Genomic DNA, 18,026 nt, shown 5'->3' with positions numbered 1-18,026 from the left:
TTGTAACCCAGACCATGTTTTTCAAGGCAATCATTTATCATTTTCGTGAGACCTGCTGCATCTAAGCTTTCAGCTGACTGAAAGTGTAAAAAGCTTTCCTGGATGGCCCTTGTTGTAATAGTACCTCACAATTAAAGACATGTGTTATTTTTTTCTTTAATTCTTTGGTTTCATCTGCAATTACACTAAAGACGTCCATTTCTTTTACTTCTCTTATTATTTCACGTTGCACCATCTCAGCTAAGCCCTCAAAAACGTTGTTCTAGATACTTGTGTACTTAGCATTGCCACATGCATTCATCCTTTCCTCTTTGAGAGGGTCATGATTAGCTATTTCTTCTTACCCTGGTTGTGATTACCCTTGTTGTGAGAGTCATCAGACTCTCGATGACCTCTCTACGCATTATTTTGAGTGGCAGTTAATATGAAAGTTATAATTCAGGGATCCACAAGATTAGATACTAACAGCTGCTGACTAAAATGTGTAGTTTAAAGTATAGGCCTGGCCTACATTTGGGTCCTTTTGGAACAGCATATCTGGTGTTTGATGCAGTTGGGAGGGGCTAGATGATATCTCCTGGGAGGTCTCTGTGTCATCCCATGATACATCTATTACATTAAAATAACAGAAGAACCATTAGTGTATAATCACAATAAAAATGTGATGAATGAAAACTAGTTAGAAAATTCAAACATTTATTTAATGGAAAATTGATCTTTCTGGACTGCACCATGCTACCTTGTTGACAAAATGGCCGAGCGCCACAGATTTCAGAATTGCGCTCCTCCCTCCCCGCTTTCTTCCGATGACGTGACGGGTCTTTTCCCGGTGACCAGCGGCTAAGCATAATCGAATCCACCCACTGGTTATACCCATGCGCTTCACACTGGGCTGTGGATGGAACCGGGCTTAATTTAACGGACTAGAGAACAGAGAAAACAAAACAACATATTGAACCGCTTAAACAACCACCAAAAGGTAGGATATTTCTTTATATTTTCTTAAAATAACTCACACGTGTAACTTCTTTTGACTCATTAGGGCAATTACTAGTTTACTATGAAGAAGGGCGACGTCATTACATCGGAGCTGTCTTCTAAAGACAACCTACAATGCTGCTTAGTACTGTAAAATAGTTGTATTTTCCTGTAAATGTACAGCATTATACTGGCACCACAGTCACCAGCTTAATACTGTAATTAAATGTTCTGGATCTTGCTCTGATCTGGTTTTGAAACCATGTAACATCATGTAGTAGTTGTACGGCTGTAGCAAGCAGTATTGTAACAGTGTTTTGACATCTTCCTGTTCCCGTGAGGATTTCATGTGTGTTAGGCTACTTTTATATTTTTTTTAGACCGACCAATTCTTCCGTTTCTTCTGAAGGCAGCGGGTGTTAAGCACATTTCGAATTAATTTACTAAATAGCTTAGCGTCTAGTAGCCTCTCTGTCCTCTCTGATACTCAACTAAAAAGACTACTATTGTCGGACTTGTCGTTTGTTTATTCAAAAGCCACAACTAAATCCAAATGTGGTAACTGTCAATTGTGTGAAAGACATGTGCGGCGAGATGAGGGGACTCTGCTTGTCCAGCTGTTCACTGTGTCACCTCGATGAGAGCATGCCTTTGACAGCTGGCCAGCCCATCAGTTGTTTTTTGGGGGAAACTTACCTGACCTTCAGAATGTAGTTTTTCCTGTTTATGTCTGTTTATAGCTGAATGTAGTTTTTCCTGTCTATGTCTGTTTATAGCTTACACTGTAAAACATTTCCCTGTACATTTACAGCCTTATACTGGCACCACACCAAGGATGCTGTAATATGATTTACAGTGAGAAAAATAGTACTGTAAATTATATTACAGCATCTCTGCTGTGAAGCAAAATTACAGTATTAAGCTGGTGACTGTGGTGCCAGTATAATACTGTACATTTATAGGGAAAAAACCTACAGTAAAATACAATTATTTTACAGTACTAAGCAGCATTGTAGGTTGTCTTTAGAAGACAGCTCCCTGAAATGTAATATTATAAGAAAAACAATATGTTTAGAAATATTTATACAGTACCAGTCAAAAGTTTGGAAACACCTACTCATTCCAAGGTTTTTCTTTATTTCTACTATTTTCTACATTGTAGAATAATAGTGAAGACATCAAAACTATGAAATAACACACATGGAATCATGTATTAACCAAAAAAGTGTTTAACAAATCAAAATATATTTGATATTTTGGATTCTTCAAAGAAGCCACCCTTTGCCTTGATGACAGCTTTGCACACTCTTGACATTCTCTCAACCAACTTCATGAGGTAGTCACCTGGAATGCATTTCAATTAACAGGTGTGCCTTGTTAAAAGTTAATTTTGCTGCATCAGATGACCTGGCCTCAACCGACCTCAACCCAATTGAGATGATTTGGGATGAGTTGGACAGCAGAGTGAAGGAATAGCAGCCAACAAGGGCTCAGCATATGTGGAAACTCAAGAATGTTGGAAAAGCATTCCCCATGAAGCTAGTTCAGAGAATACCAAGAATGTGCAAAGCTGTCGTCAAAGCAAAGGGTGGCTACGTTGAAGAATCTAAAATATCAATTATATTTTGATTTGTTTATCACTTTTGGTTACTACATGATTCCATATGTGTTATTTCATAGTTTTGATGTCTTCACTATTCATGTAGTTAGCTTCCTAGTAGCTCAGTTGGTAGAGCATGGCGCTTGTAACGCCAGGGTAGTGGGTTCGATTCCCGGGACCACCCATACGTAGAATGTATGCACACATGACTGTAAGTTGCTTTGGATAAAAGTGTCTGCTAAATGGCATATATTATTATTATTATTAAAACCTACAGTAGGTATATGGTAGTACAGTGCATTCGGAAAGTATTCAGACCCCTTGACTTTTTCATCATTTTGTTACATAACAGCCTTGGATCTAAAAATGGATTTGTTTTTTATTTATTTAATCCATCTAAAACACAATAGCCCATAAGTTGATAGTGCATGTCAGAGACAAAACAAAGGCATGAGGTCGATGGAATTGTCCGTAGAGCTCCGAGACAGGATTCTGTCGAGGCACAGATCTGGGGAAGGGTACCAAAACAATTCTGCAGCATTGAAGGTCCCGAAGATCACAGTGGCCTCCGTCATTCTTCTAAGTATTCAAAGAGATTCTTCAAAGTAGCTACCCTTTTCCTTGATGGCATCTTTGCACACTCTTCACATTCTCTCAACCAGCTTCACCTGGAATGCTTATCCAACAGTCTTGAAGGAGTTCCCACATATACTAAGCACTTGTTGGCTGCTTTTCCTTCACTCTGCCGTGAATCATCCCAAACATCTCAATTTGGTTCAGGTCAGGGGATTGTGGAGGCCAGGTCATCTGATGCAGCACTCTACTTCTTGGTAAAATGGCCCATACAAAGCCTGGAGGTTTGTTGGGTCATTGTCCTGTTGAAAAACAAATTATATTCTCACTAAGCCCAAACCAGATGGGATGGCGTATCGCTGCAGAATGCTGTGGTAGCCATGCTGGTTAAGTGTGCCTTGAATTCTAAATTAATCACAGACAGTGTCACAAGCTAAGCACCCCCACACCGTAACACATCCTCCTCCATGCTTTACAGTGGGAAATATACATGCAGAATTCATCCGTTCACCCGCACCGCGTCTCACAAAGACAGTGGTTGGAACCAAAAATCTCAAATGTGGACTCATCAGACCAAAGGATACATTTCCACCGGTCTAATGTTCATTGCTTGTGTTTCTTGGCCCAAGCAAGTCTCTTCTTATTATTAGTGTCTTTAGTAGTGGTTTCTTTGCAGCAATTTGACCATGAAGGCCAGATTCACACAGTCTCCTCTGAACAGTTGATGTTGAGATGTGTCTGTTATTTGAACTCCATGAAGCATTTATTTGGGCTTCAATTTCTGAGGCTGGTAACTCTAATGACCTTTTTTTTGTTTTACCACTTTTTCTCCCCAATTTCATGGTATCCAATTGGTAGTTACCAGAGGTTGACCGATTAATCGGAATGGCCGATTAATTAGGGCCGATTTCAAGTTTTCATAACAATCGGAAATCTGTATTTTTGGACACCGATTTACTTTTTTACACCTTTATTTAACTAGGCAAGTCAGTTTAGAACACATTCTTATTTTCAATGATGGCCGAGGAACTGCCTTGTTCAGGGGCAGAATGACAGATTTTTACCTTGTCAACTCGGGGATTCAATCTTGCAACCTTACGGTTAACTAGTCCAACGCTCTAACCACCTGCCTTACATTGCCCTCCACGAGGAGCCTGCCTGTTGCGCGAATGCAGTAAGAAGCCAAGGTAAGTTGCTAGCTAGCATTAAACTTATAAAAAACAATCAATCAATCATAATCACTAGTTAACTACACATGGTTGATGATATTACTAGTTTATCTAGCGTGTCCTGCGTTGCATATAATCGATGCGGTGTGCATTCACGAAAAAGGACTGTCGTTGCTCTAAAGTGTACCTAATCATAAACATCATTGCCTTTCTTAAAATCAATACACAAGTATTTATTTTTAAACCTGCTAACATTAAGTTATTTTAACTAGGGAAATTGTGTCACTTCTCAGTCAGGGTATATGCAGCAGTTTGGGCCGCCTGGCTCGTTGCGAACTGTGTGAAGACTATTTCTTCCTAATAAAGACAGTCAACTTCGCCAAACGGGGGATGATTTAACAAAAGCGTATTTGCGAAAAAAGTACAATCTTTGCACGACTGTACCTAACCATAAACATCAATGCCTTTCTTAAATTCAATACACAGAAGTATATATTTTTAAACCTGCATATTTAGCTAAAAGCAATCCAGGTTAGCAGGCAATATTAACCAGGTGAAATTGTGTCACTTCTCTTCAGTTCATTGCGCTCAGAGTCAGGGTATATCCAACAGTTTGGGCCGCCTGGCTCGTTGCGAACTAATTTGCCAGAATTATACGTAATTATGACATAACATTGAAGGTTGTGCAATGTAACAGGAATATTTAGACTTATGGAGTCCACCTGTTAGATAAAATATGGAACCGTTCTGTATTTCACTGAAAGAATAAACGTTTTGTTTTCGAGATGATAGTTTCCGGATTCGACCATATTAATGGCCTAAGGCCCGTAGTTCTGTGTGTTATTATGTTATAATTTAAGTCTATGATTTGGTAGAGCAGTCTGACTGAGTGATGGTAGGCAGCAGCAGGCTCGTAAGCATTCATTCAAACAGCACTTTTGTGCGTTTTGCCAGCAGCTCTTCGCAATGCTTCAAGCATTGCATTGTTTATTACTTCAAGCCTATCAACTCCCGAGATTAGGCTGGTGTAACCGATGTGAAATGGCTAGCTAGTTAGCGGGCTGCGCGCTAATAGCGTTTCAAACGTCACTCGCTCTGAGACTTGGGAGTAGTTGTTCCCCTTGCTCTGCATGGGTAACGCTGCTTCGAGGGTGGCTGTTGTCGATGTGTTCCTGGTTCGAGCCCAGGTAGGAGCGAGGAGAGGGACGGAAGCTATACTGTTACACTGGCAATACTAAAGTACCTATAAGAGCATCCAATAGTCAAAGGTATATGCAATACAAATGGTATAGAGAGGAATAGTCCTATAATTCCTATAATAACTACAACCTAAAACTTCTTACCTGGGAATATTGAAGACTCATGTTAAAAGGAACCACCATCTTTCATATGTTCTCATGTTCTGAGCAAGGAACTTAAACTTTAGCTTTCTTACATGGCACTTATTGCACTTTTACTTTCTTCTCCAACACTTTGTTTTTGCATTATTTAAACCAAATTGAACATGTTTCATTATTTATTTGAGGCTAAATTGATTTATTTATGTATTATATTTAGTTAAAATAAGTGTTCATTCAGCATTGTTGTAATTGTCATTATTACAAATAAAATAAAAGAATCGATATCGGCATTTTTTGGTCCTCTAATAATCGGTATCAGCATTGAAAAATCATAATCGGTCGACCTCTAGTAGTTACAGTCTTGTCTCATCGCTGCAACCCCCGTACGGACTCGGGAGACACGAAGGTCGACCCAACTAAGCCGCACAGCTTCTTGACACAATGCCCACTTAACCCGGAGCAAGCCGCACCAATGTGTCGGAGGAAACACCGTACACCTTGCGATCGTGTCAGTGTGCACTGTGGCTGACCTGCCACAGGAGTCGCTAGTGCGCGATGGGACAAGGACATCCCTGCCGGCCAAACCCTCCCCTAACCCAGACGATGCTGGGTCAATTGTGTGCCACCTCATGGGTCTCCCCGTCGCAGCCGGTGCGACAGAACCTGGTGCCTTAGACCAAGACCACTGCGCCACTCGGGAGGCCACCCAACTCTAATGAACTTATCCTCTTCCTTAGAGGTAACTCTGGGTCTTCCATTCCTGTGGCGGTCCTCAGGAGAGCCAGTTTCATCTTAGCGCTTGATGGTTTTTGCGACTGCACTTGAAGAAACGTTCAAAGTTTTCCGCATTGACTGACCTTCATGTCTTAAAGTCATGATGGACTGTCGTTTCTCTTTGCTTATTTGAGCTGTTCTTGCCACAGTATGAAATTGGTCTTTTACCAAATAGGGATATCTTCTGTATACCACCCCTACCTTGTCACAACACAACTGATTGGCTCAAATGCATTAAGAAGGAAGGAAAGAAAATCCACAAATTAACTTTTAAGAAGGCACACCTGTTAATTGAAATGCATTCCAGGTGACTACCCCATGAAGCTGGTTGAGAGAATGCCAAGAGTGTGCAAAGCTGTCATCAAGGCAAAGGGTGGCTACTTTGAAGAATCTCAAATATATTTCGATATGTTTAACACTTTTTTGGTTACAACAATTCAATGTTATTTATTTCATAGTTTTGATGTCTTCACTATTATTCTACAATGTAGAAAATAGTCCAAATAAAGAAAAACCCTTGAATGAGTAGGTGTGTCCAAACTTTTGACAGGTACTATATATAAAAAGGGCAAACTATTAACACAATAAAGCAACAAATGCGCAAGAATTGGTTGCATTCTGGAGAGCTGAGCACATTCGGTAGAGAGAAGTGCCAACATCTTCGCCACACACCCCTCCCCTTCTTCTCGTCTCAATGTGTCTTGAGTGTGATTAGACATTTTATCTTCACACATATTTTTAGATGCATTGCTTTTCACTGCATGCCGCATCTCAATAATAAGCTAGGCCTATTGCCACGTGCTCAGACCAAATTGCGGCATTCCCAGCTTGGCATATTAGCCTCCACGCTTGTGATTTCAAACAATCCACAAATACAAGAAGCACATGATCATCTGTGGCTAAGTCATGCTCTCTGGTGAAGTATTTTGAATGATTCTGAAAAGTGTTTCTTGTTCGCTTGGCCTTCGTCAGAGCTTTAAAACGAAATACTTAAACCATCTTTTGATTACTGAATGTGTCTGCACCGGGGTCTCGGGATGTGGCTGCGTTATTTACATCATGTTAATCAGGCCTTTTGATTTGAACATAGATAGTTTTAGTTTTGTAGGCTAGGTTACCTATTTCCTTATTTCATTTATGGATCAAGCCTTAGCAGTCACTCCGATCTTGTTCCCAATGATCCGTGCTTTAGTTTATTATGTTGCTGTCCTGAATTTCTGAATTTGTACCCAACAGCGGTTCTGAATTTGCGATGTACCCCACTGTCCATGTCTTCAGTCCTGTTTAAGTAGGATAGATGGGCTATGGTATATGTTGAATGGGATTGTCTGCCTATAACCAGCCTGAGTAGGCATGTAACTCCATTCCTATTCTATTAATTTATATTTAGAGAAAGTAATCGAATTGGAAATGAGCTATTATCAGGCCTGTTAATGCGATACATGTCTGTTGTTGAACTTGGTAGTCGACCACCACAGTCGACCCCGCCCCACCTACTCAGCCAGTCAGGAGTTGCTAATGCGTTGCGGCGGTGGCCTACTGCATACTTTTTTTCTTAACAGTACATACTAAAAAGGATGAGACGATGAGTACATAGTATGCCGTTTAAGTATGTAGTACGCTAGTATGGGTGTTCGGACAACCAGAGGGTGGTTGAAATGTGAGCTCCCTGCTATTTGGAGGACATGCACAATTACACTTGCGCAGGTTCCAATGCTTTAGCACGAATAATGGGGGTTATTATAACCGACTGTTACTGTAATAGAGTAAACTGTCTCTTTCTGTATGTGTGTGTGTGGCTTATACAGTATAGTAGTGCTTTCAGGTCTGGTCTAACTGCCTGTTTGTGGTCAAGCCTTTCTTTGTATCAAACAATAGGTAGGCTACACTACACTTTTAGTAAAGATTTAATTACCGCAGGCAAAAATTGATACAGTATTAAACTGTCTAACTGTACTCGACGTCCATGTGTGAGTGGTAGGCTGTTTCCAGCACAGGTAGGCTCCAGAGGGGGTTATCTATTATCTCAAATCAGTCTTCTCTCTCTGCCTATATAGAGCTCACCAGTTGTAGTCTTCAAAAACGTCAATTAAACCTCTGGTTCGTTCAGCCATTCCTTATGGGGGAGATTTAATGGGGCTTTGGGTTAAAAGCTGAAAATAAGGTCTGAGGTTAACGCAGGTTTGGGAGATGTGATATGTTTTGTTCTGTGAGATAACATCAGTCAGTTGACATGACCTTTATGAATAATGAAGCCTTTTACATGCTTTATGTGCTTATTTTGATAACATTAACGCTTCAAAATTCACAAAAAGTGCTGTTAGCTGATGAAAATGATCTGATAGAATAAAATTGATAAAATCTCATAATCCTGTGTTTACCACAGACCTTATTCTCTGGGTTTATCCAAAAACCGCCATTCATTTCCCCCATAGGCTTTGGTCAACGAGCCATGTCAGAGTTTGCCTAAATTAGTGTCTACAAAAAGAGGCCATTACTATTGCTCTCTATATGCGGTAGCAGTTAGCCTGGGGATAAGGTTATCTCCCATGTGATACAGATGTCAATAGTGACAAATTGTCACTTCATTGCTTAATTGTTTTAAGTTTTAGGCTATTTGATTAGCAGTAATAATACAATAATGATAGGCTACAGATCAGTAAGAAACAATATGTCTTGAATTGGGCACACCAGTGGGGCTGATCATGATGTGTCTGGACTACTAATCTGTCATTTCACGTCAGTGAAACTATTTGCAGTTAGGCACAAAACAGAGAAATATTCCACGGGAGGAACATCAAATGTTAATTTGAGTTGAAAACCCTACTTGGTGAGAAGACTCCTGACTACACCCACACTCCGCTGTCTGTCGACCCACCACAGTCACAGAAATGTGAACGGTTCTACCCAGACGATGTGTAGGTAACTGACATGCATGTATAGGGGTTGACTAGGTATTCGGTACGTGCTGAAACTGTCCCAAAATATGGTCATTTTTCTACCAAAAAAAGATGTGTTCAATTTCCACTTGATTCTCTTCCGTCTAAGATGGTCGAACTTCATTCCATTATCTTTCCCCATAGTATTACCCTCGAGACTCTAAAGGAGTGGTGAGAGTCAGTCAGAAAGTCAACTCTGACCAGTGGGAAAAATCTTTGAGTCAGGGAACAACAGGCAACAGCGATGGGTGTGGCAGAGTAGTGGGTGGCAGCTGTGCCTGACCGGGCTCTCTTTCTGCACCAATGAGAAACAGACAAGGCTTAGGTTTTGTTTTGACTGACAGTTGAGGGGTAGAACAAGAAGAGAGCTCAGTGTGAATAAGCGTCAGCCTGTGTGAGTGCGTGAAAGTGACAGGCTGAAAAAGAGTGAGAAAGAGGTGAGGCAAACTTAACTACAGAATGTGAGTAAAGGTTTAAAATAGATTAGAAGCAATTATATGCCGCAGACTTTCTCTCTCTCTCTCTCTCATCGTTTTGTTTGTTGTGGGAGAGCATGAGTGGGAAAGCGGGAGAGAGAACAAAAATATAGAGTGATTGTGATGTGAGGAAACGGGAAAGATAGAGAGGCTGTGGAACTATGAAAGAAGAGTCAAACTGAGAGCCTGAGAGTCTTTTGCTGTGTTCCCTCCCATTATGCGCTGTCTACACTGTGTCACACACACACACACACACACACACACACACACACACACACACACACACACACACACACACACACACACACACACACACACACACACACACACACACACACACACACACACACACACACACACACACACACACACACACACACACACACACACACACACACACACACCAGCTACAACTTTACCTTAGTCTCTGCGCATGATTAGTAGCTGTCTCTTCAGTACAAATCAGTGGAGGCTGCTGTGGGGCGGACAGCTCATAATAATGGCTGGAACGGATTATATGGAATGGCCTTGTTTGATCTATTTGATACCATTCCACTGATTCCACTCCAGTCATTACCACGAGCCCGTTCTCCCCAATTAAGGTGCCACCAACCTTCTGTGGTACAAAGTCCATGCAAAACATTCAGAGAGTTTTACATTTGCAGAATAGAACTCAGATAGCACATTTCGTTTCTTGAAACATTTGGTTCTGGGAACGAAGCCATATTTTATTTTATTTTAGAACAGAAGTGAATTTTTTTGCCTTTCTGGGAACGTTCATTTTTAGGTTTACATTTATATTTAAGTCATTTAGCAGACGCTCTTATCCAGAGCGACTTACAAATTGGTGCATTCACCTTATGACATCCCAGGTTGCAGGGAGGTTATGAGAACATTTTACTATGGTTCCTTGAATTTTTCCGTGGGAGGTTTTTATAAACGTTCCGAAAACAGAAATTATAGGTTATTTGAAGGTAATTAAATACCGTTCTGAGAATGTATTAATAAGACTTTTAATAACACCGGTAGCTTAGTTTGGGTTAACTGTTTTGAACTCCAAGCACAGATAGGACACAAAGAAATGAATTTGCTTAGGCATTAATTATACAAACACACAATTTTTGTATTATTCTGGCAGAGATTCAAACCTGTAATGTTCTCTATCCATGGAATTAGTCCACTGTGCCACCAGGATGGAACTAGCATGGCATGTTTTTTTTACTCGCACAAAGCTATTTAATTAGTCTATTCAAACCCCATATTCAATGTAAACAAGCACTCATTAAGATCAGGTGTGGCTAGTTAGTGGGCGCAGACAACACACCTGAACACACTTAACAGGATCGAGAAGAACATTGTTTCTGAACATTCTCTGAATGTTTTGAGAACATGACTTTAAATAGAACCACGATGAAACCTGCAGGGGAAAAATGACGCTGAAGTACTGAAATTCTCAGAGAAGAACATTGTTTTTGAACGTTCTGAGAACATGACTTGAATAGAACCACGAGGAAACAAGTACAAAACGTTATCATGAAGTAGTGAAATTCGTACAGAAAAACGTTGTTTCTCTGAACAATTGTTTGTTGTTTCTCTGTTGGAAACGTTATGCTGAAGTACTAAAATTCACACTGAAGAGCGTTGTTTCTTAACGTTCTCTGAACGTTCTGAGAACATGACTTTAAATAGAACCATGAGGAAACCTGCAGAAAGTGTTATAGCAAAGTATTGAAATTCCCACAGAAGAACGTTGTTTCTAAACAGTTTCTGAACAATTTGAGAACATTACTTGAAATAGAACCTTAAGGAAACCTGTAGAAAACGTTATGTTGAAGTACTAAACAGATATTTATGTGTTTTGAATTTCACTAATTTCCTTCTCTCTCTCGCTTCCTTCTCCAGGGGCTTTTGGTGGGACAACAAGGTACAGCCAACTCGCTGAGTCTCACCTCATTCTATTGGCTTCTGAGCCCTGTCTGCTAAAGGTACAGCCAGCCAATCGGTGAATTGTTGCCGTGACTCTGAGATCTGCCTGGTGCTGTGAAGAAGATGTTTTCCTTCTGAGCCCATCCTCCAGTCCCCACTCTACCACTTTTTACACGACTAGGACTGTCACTTCTCTCCATTAAGCCATCTGCCTGTCACAGCCTATTATCACCACCTCATCTACAATTCTAGCCTCATATTTGGCTGTTGCTGTTCTATGTCTGATTCCTAATTGAACGTCAGCCTTTAACCTCCTCCCTGACTGTCTCCCTGGATTAGCTTTGACCTTTGACCTCGGCCACAGCCAAATACGACTACGGCCAGGTGAGAATGGAGCAGGTGTATGCGTCGGGGATGGCCGCCAAGTTGCGCAGCCAGTGGGACCGGGACGAGGGTCTGGGCCAGAACCACAACGCAGTCAAGTTCCAGGGCCAGGACTTTGAGTCGCTGAGGGCCCGGTGCCTCCAGAGTCGCAGCCTGTTTGAGGACAGCCTGTTCCCGTGCGCCTCCTCTTCTCTGGGGTTCAATGAGTTGGGACCACGCTCCTCCAAGACCCAAGGAGTACGCTGGATGAGACCTACGGTGAGATGATACTGCGGCTGGGACTGCCTGTTCCTTATACTTACTGAGCCTCTTGTAGTTTTTCCCGACCATATTACCTGACCAGGAAAAACTCACCTGCTGAACCTGCTGAACCTAGACCCTATCTGAGCCTTACTGAGATGAATCTTAGACCCGATACTTAAAGTCCCCCTATAAGTATTATATATGACTATTCTCAGATGACTCTGACATAATTATTTGTCGTTGGCTATAGTTTGTGTGTGTGTGTGTGTGTCTTATCCCGTGTGTGTGTGTCCTAGCTGGCGTGCCTGTCTATCCTAATGCTCTTCACACTCCGTCTCTCCTCATTCCCTTTCATAATGCATCTCATCCAGCACCTCGCCCCTCAGAACTGCGATATTGACATCCCTGGAGAGAACACACACCATGCTGCTCCGCTCCTCAGCTCAAAATGCGGGAAGAGCTTTTTATAGCTTAGCTAGCTAGCTAGCTCTCAGCTAGCTCTCAGCTAGCTCTCCTCTCAGCTAGCTCTCAGCTAGCTCTCAGCTAGCTCTCAGCTAGCTCTCACGCTGCTCGTGTCTTGAGTTATCTGTGGATGAGGGGCGGTTGGGAGGCAGAGAGAGGAGATGCAGTACTCGGTAGTTTAGCAGGAATGTCTGAGCCATTTTTTAATGTATTCTATGAGGCACTTGTGTGACTGACGGGGACGCCGTTCACCATTACAACAAGGACGACAGGCTTTACCAGTGCTGCAGTGCAGTGTCAACACTGTGGTGAAAGGAAAAGAGAAATGTCAGCCTACCAGTCACTGCTGTGTGTGTGTGTGTGTGCATGTTTGTGAGCAACAACAACACCAATCTGGCATATCTTACCTCTCTCTTTCTTCCTCTCTCCCCCTTTCTCTCGCTATCTCTCTTTTTCTTTCTTTCTCCCCCTCTCTCTTTCTGTCTACAGGAGATCTGTACCCGTCCCCAGTTCATAGTGGATGGAGCCACTCGCACTGATATCTGCCAGGGAGCTTTAGGTGAGTCCAGGTCTCAGAAGGAGGGTTGGTGGAGAGCCTGAGAGCCCGATGGAACAACCACTTAGTCAGGAGAGAGGGCGCGCGCAGAGATTTGATTTGATTGCAATCTTGGTACTCTTGTGTATTCCTCTACAAACACTGTGTGTGATGCATAATTTACACTCTGCTCTGCTATCTCACATCTATAAACAAAGTAACAACCTCCCTCTGGCTGAGAAGCACTGGTACTATACCGCCACTACAGTAAACATAGGGCAGGTATACACGTTGCCTGGTACTGTATCGCATACTAACTCTGAGCCGAATGGTTGATTTGAAAGTCTTCTCATCTCTTGGTACTGAATCAAATGCTGGGAGAGAGCTGGCTGCCTACCCCTCTCTTAAATATGCGGCATGCCGAGCCCAGAAAGAGGAAGTGGCGTGCTCAACTCTAAAGTGTGTAGTAGCAAAGAGTATTTGGGTGCCGGGGTTTAAAAGGCATACGTAAAACCTGCCCTCTTTAAGTTTGAATGTATTTTTAGCAGTAGCATACAGCCTTCGTCTGCGTTTGGATAACAATAGGCGTTCACCCCTATTTATAGATCATGTCACATTAGAAGGAAGCAGTACTACTGTCTTTTTTTTTCAGCACGCCGAACCGAACCGTGGCGTCTTCTGTGGGCTTTTCAGCCTATGCCTCTACCCTGCATGGGCATTGTATTATATGACCTCTTCTGTTAGAGTTACAGTAGATCGGGCTATTTAATCAGCATACTGTAGGTCCAGACAGTTCAAATTCGAACACACTCCTTGGAGGTGACATAGGGTCAGGTTGAAGTGTGTGTGTGAACAGATTCTCGGACCTCTCTCTCGTTACGCTTTCCTTATAAGGTGCATTCCAGTATTACAAGGTTTTCACCACTTAAGCCTGAAGTGCTCCGTTCCCACAGCAGTGAGAAACAGACAGCAGTATCTATCTGTAATTAATAAGTCTGACCAGAGCGGAGAGTTTAGTCAGTTAGCTTCACCTAGCCTTGAGGCTCGGAATTATTCAAAGGAAGAACAGTTGGGAACTTTTGAAGAGGTGAATGATGAACAGGGCCAGGAGTTTTGTCTTACTGTGTTTACGAGATCAGAAAAAACTTTGGCCGTTACTTGTATGCTATGACTAACGGCCAGAGTATTTCCAGGTGGTCAAAACAAACACTACCGACTGATGAATGTTTGGTGACTTTTTTTTAAGGGACTGATACAATTCATTGCTATCATTAAATGTAAATTAACATAGTCTACCTGTGACTGATGTATTAGGTTGTGTGTGTTCCTGTCTGTGTACTGTGTTTCAGGTGACTGCTGGTTGCTGGCAGCCATAGCCTCATTGACTCTGAACGACAACCTCCTCCACAGAGTGGTGCCTCATGGACAGGACTTCGGAGGCCAGTACGCTGGCATCTTCCACTTCCAGGTCACCACACACTCACTTCCTCCTTCTGATTTGACTGTATATCCATCTATACGATAATATATACTAATGTACAGTAATACAGATATTCAGCTACTCTTGAAGTGAACTCGAAGTTGTGGCGGGGAGTGAGCTGGCAACCGGAGGCAATCTCAGGTGCCAGCTACCGCCGATGTTCCCTCGGGCAAGGAACTTCACCCCCTAAACTGCTCATTGGATGCAGCATGCGGCTGCCCTCTGCTCCAGCATCTCTAACCTAATATGTGTTCATATGTATGTATATTGGGAGGGAGGGTTAGGAGGGAGGGTTAGGAGGGAGGGTTAGGAGGGAGGGGTAGGAGGGAGGGGTTGGTGGATAAAAGCAGAAGACAAATTTCCATCTCATGTGGGCTAATAAAAACAAGAAATGTACCTTAATTCACTCCAAGGCACGCTTCCTGCTTCTTGCCAGGCCTTATCACGATGACCTTTGCTTTGTACACAAAACCAGTTCTCTGACACACAGGCACACCTATCATTCTCTGTATAGGACCTTAAAGCGACACCACAGTTGCCCTCTAAATGGACGTCTCCATGCATGGGCGACCAGGTGGTGCTTGCGTGTCCGTGTCCAGTGCCCACTGTAGCGGCCCTCACTTTCACTCAGCTTTCCTCTCACCGAACCCTTTGATGGCAGTCAGCTGCCCACATTAATAGAGTCCGACTCAGTTGGGGGCGAGGGTGCCAGGACAGAGACGGAGAGACACACACAGAGACAGGAGCCAATACGGAGCCTGCTAGCCTAGTGCTGACCACTGTCCAGTCATTCAGAGTAACCATTACTGCTGCTAGACTGAGCAGCAGGCAGCCAAGGGGCGGGCAGCCATTAATGCAAACACAGTACTATTACATTGTAATAGCGTCCTGTGGGTAGCTGGTGTAGAGAGTCAGGCGCAGGACAGCAGAGATGAGTAATCAACGAGTACATTAATCAAAATACAAAAATACAAGCCCACAATAACGGACCGATTTACAAAGAACAACCACTCACAAACAAACATGGGGAACAGGGGGTTAAATAATAAACAGGTAATTGGGGGAGTGAAACCAGGTGTGTAAGACTAATACAAAACAAATGGAAAATAAAAAGGGGATCGGCGGTGGCTAGAAGGAGGCCGGTGATGTCAACCACCGAATGCTGCCCGAACAAGGAGAGGGACCTTGTGACAGTACCCCCCCCCCCCCCAGCAACGAAGTGCCCAAGACGTCCTCCACCGGCACCTAGCATCTTTCCTCCGGACCGTACCCCTCCCACTTCACGAGGTACTGAAGGCCCCGCACCCTACGCCTCGAGTCCAGGATGGCTCGACCAGCATACGCTGGGGCCCCAGATGGAGCGGAGGAACCTCCCGCCTTTTGCCGCCTCATGGCCCGTTGTAGATGCACATCTCGGCGTCTCAGGTTTCCTCCAAGTGCTTAAATCATTCGTCCACCGTAGGAGCTTCGATCTGGCTCTGATGCCACGGTGCCAGAACCGGCTGATACTCCAGTATGCTCTGGAAAGGAGAGAGGTTAGTGTAGGAGTGGCGGAGTGAGTTTTGGGCCATCTCTGCCCAGGGGATGAACGCCGCCCACTCCCCTGGCGAGTCCTGGCAATATTTACATTTACATTTAAGTCATTTAGCAGACGCTCTTATCCAGAGCGACTTACAGGCCACCTGCCGCCCCTAGCTGGTATGACCGCAGAAACCTACCCACATCCTGGTTTACTCTTCACCTGCCCGTTACTTTCGGGTGAAAACCTGAGGTGAGGCTGACTGAGACCCCCAGACATTCCATGAACACTCTCCAGACCCTGGACGTGAACTGGGGACCCCGATATATTCCGCGTGTGGCGGAGTATATCAGAATGTGGTCGATATACACCACTACACCCTGCCCGTGCAGGTCCTGGACAATCTCGTCAACAAAGGCCTGGGAGACTGATGGAGCATTCATCAACCCGTACGGCATGACGAGGTACTCATAGTGCCCTGAGTTGGTACTAAATGCCGTCTTCCACTCGTCCCCCTCCCGGATACGCACCAGGTTGTAAGCGTTCCTGAGATCCAATTTTGTGAAGAAGTTCTCCCCGTGCATTGACTCGATCACACTGGTGATGAGAGGCAGTGGGTAGCTGTACCTCACTGTGATCTGATTGATCCCTCGATTGTCAATACACGGGCGCAGACCCACATCCTTCTTCTTCACAAAAAATAAACTTGAGGAGGCAGGTTAGGTGGAGGGCCGAATGTATCCCTCCCCAGGGAAGACATATGTTTTCATAGCCGCCGTTTCCTCCTGTGACAGGGGATACACGTGACTCCTGGGAAGTCCTGCGTCTACCAGGAGATTTATCGCACAATCCCCCCGTCGATGGGGTGGTAATTTTGTCGCCCTCTTCTTACAGAAGAGCCAAATCGGCATATTCTGAGGGGATGCGCATGGTGGAGACCTGGTCTGGACTTTCCACCGTAGTCGCAACGATGGAAACCCCCACACACCTCCCTGACCACTCTTCTGACCACCCCTTGAGAGCCCTCTGTTGCCATGAAATAGTGGGTTTATGACAGGCCAACCAAGGTAGGCCCAGCACCACGGGAAACGCAGGAGAATCAATAAGGTACACCAGCTGGTCCAATGTGAGGGTGGTGTCTCGGCAGGCCAACACCCGACGGATGTCCTCGCGCAGACTGCACTGGTAGTGATCGATCAGGGCCCTGTCGTTCCATCCCGCACTGGCGGCCAGGGTCCGGAAGTCCCAAGCAAAATCCTGCTCGCTCCTCGTCCCTGCCTTAGGTGGAACAGCCGTTCACGTACTTTACTCAAAATACAAAAATACAAGGCAAATATTACAAGCCCACAATAACGGACCGATTTTCAAAGAATAACCACTCACAAACAAACATGTGGAACAGAGGGTTAAATAATAAACAGGTAATTGGGTGAGTGAAACCAGGTGTGTAAGACTAAGACAAAACAAATGGAAAATGAAAAGTGGATCAGCGGTGGCTAGAAGGCCGGTGACGTCGACCTCCGAACGCCGCCCGAACAAGGGGAGGGACCGACTTTGGCGGAAGTCGTGACATTTGCATACCACACAGAAGTAACTAACACACTAACTGGAATTTACACCCCCAGTCC

The 18,026-nt window shown here is 43.7% G+C and overlaps 1 protein-coding gene across 4 annotated transcripts in view; it reads left to right on the top strand.

Moving 5' to 3' along the window:
• Positions 1–826: 826 nt before the first annotated feature.
• Positions 827–18,026, top strand: part of LOC124014338 (calpain-1 catalytic subunit-like) — a 36,142-nt gene continuing 18,942 nt past the window's right edge. The window contains exons 1-5 of one of the 4 annotated variants that reach the window (XM_046329200.1): positions 827–979; positions 11,752–11,834; positions 12,115–12,417; positions 13,354–13,423; positions 14,749–14,867. In XM_046329200.1, coding sequence (XP_046185156.1) covers positions 12,166–12,417; positions 13,354–13,423; positions 14,749–14,867 — 441 coding nt within the window. In that variant the 5' untranslated portion in view covers positions 827–979; positions 11,752–11,834; positions 12,115–12,165. Of the gene's footprint in view, positions 980–9,735; positions 9,835–11,751; positions 12,418–13,353; positions 13,424–14,748; positions 14,868–18,026 lie in introns of those variants that run through there. The other 3 variants (XM_046329197.1, XM_046329198.1, XM_046329199.1) reach the window with 3 other exon arrangements.

This window comes from Oncorhynchus gorbuscha, linkage group LG25, assembly GCF_021184085.1.
Source record: "Oncorhynchus gorbuscha isolate QuinsamMale2020 ecotype Even-year linkage group LG25, OgorEven_v1.0, whole genome shotgun sequence".
Classification (NCBI taxonomy): Eukaryota; Metazoa; Chordata; class Actinopteri; order Salmoniformes; family Salmonidae; genus Oncorhynchus; species Oncorhynchus gorbuscha.
This window is presented reverse-complemented; position numbering and strand designations above follow the sequence as displayed.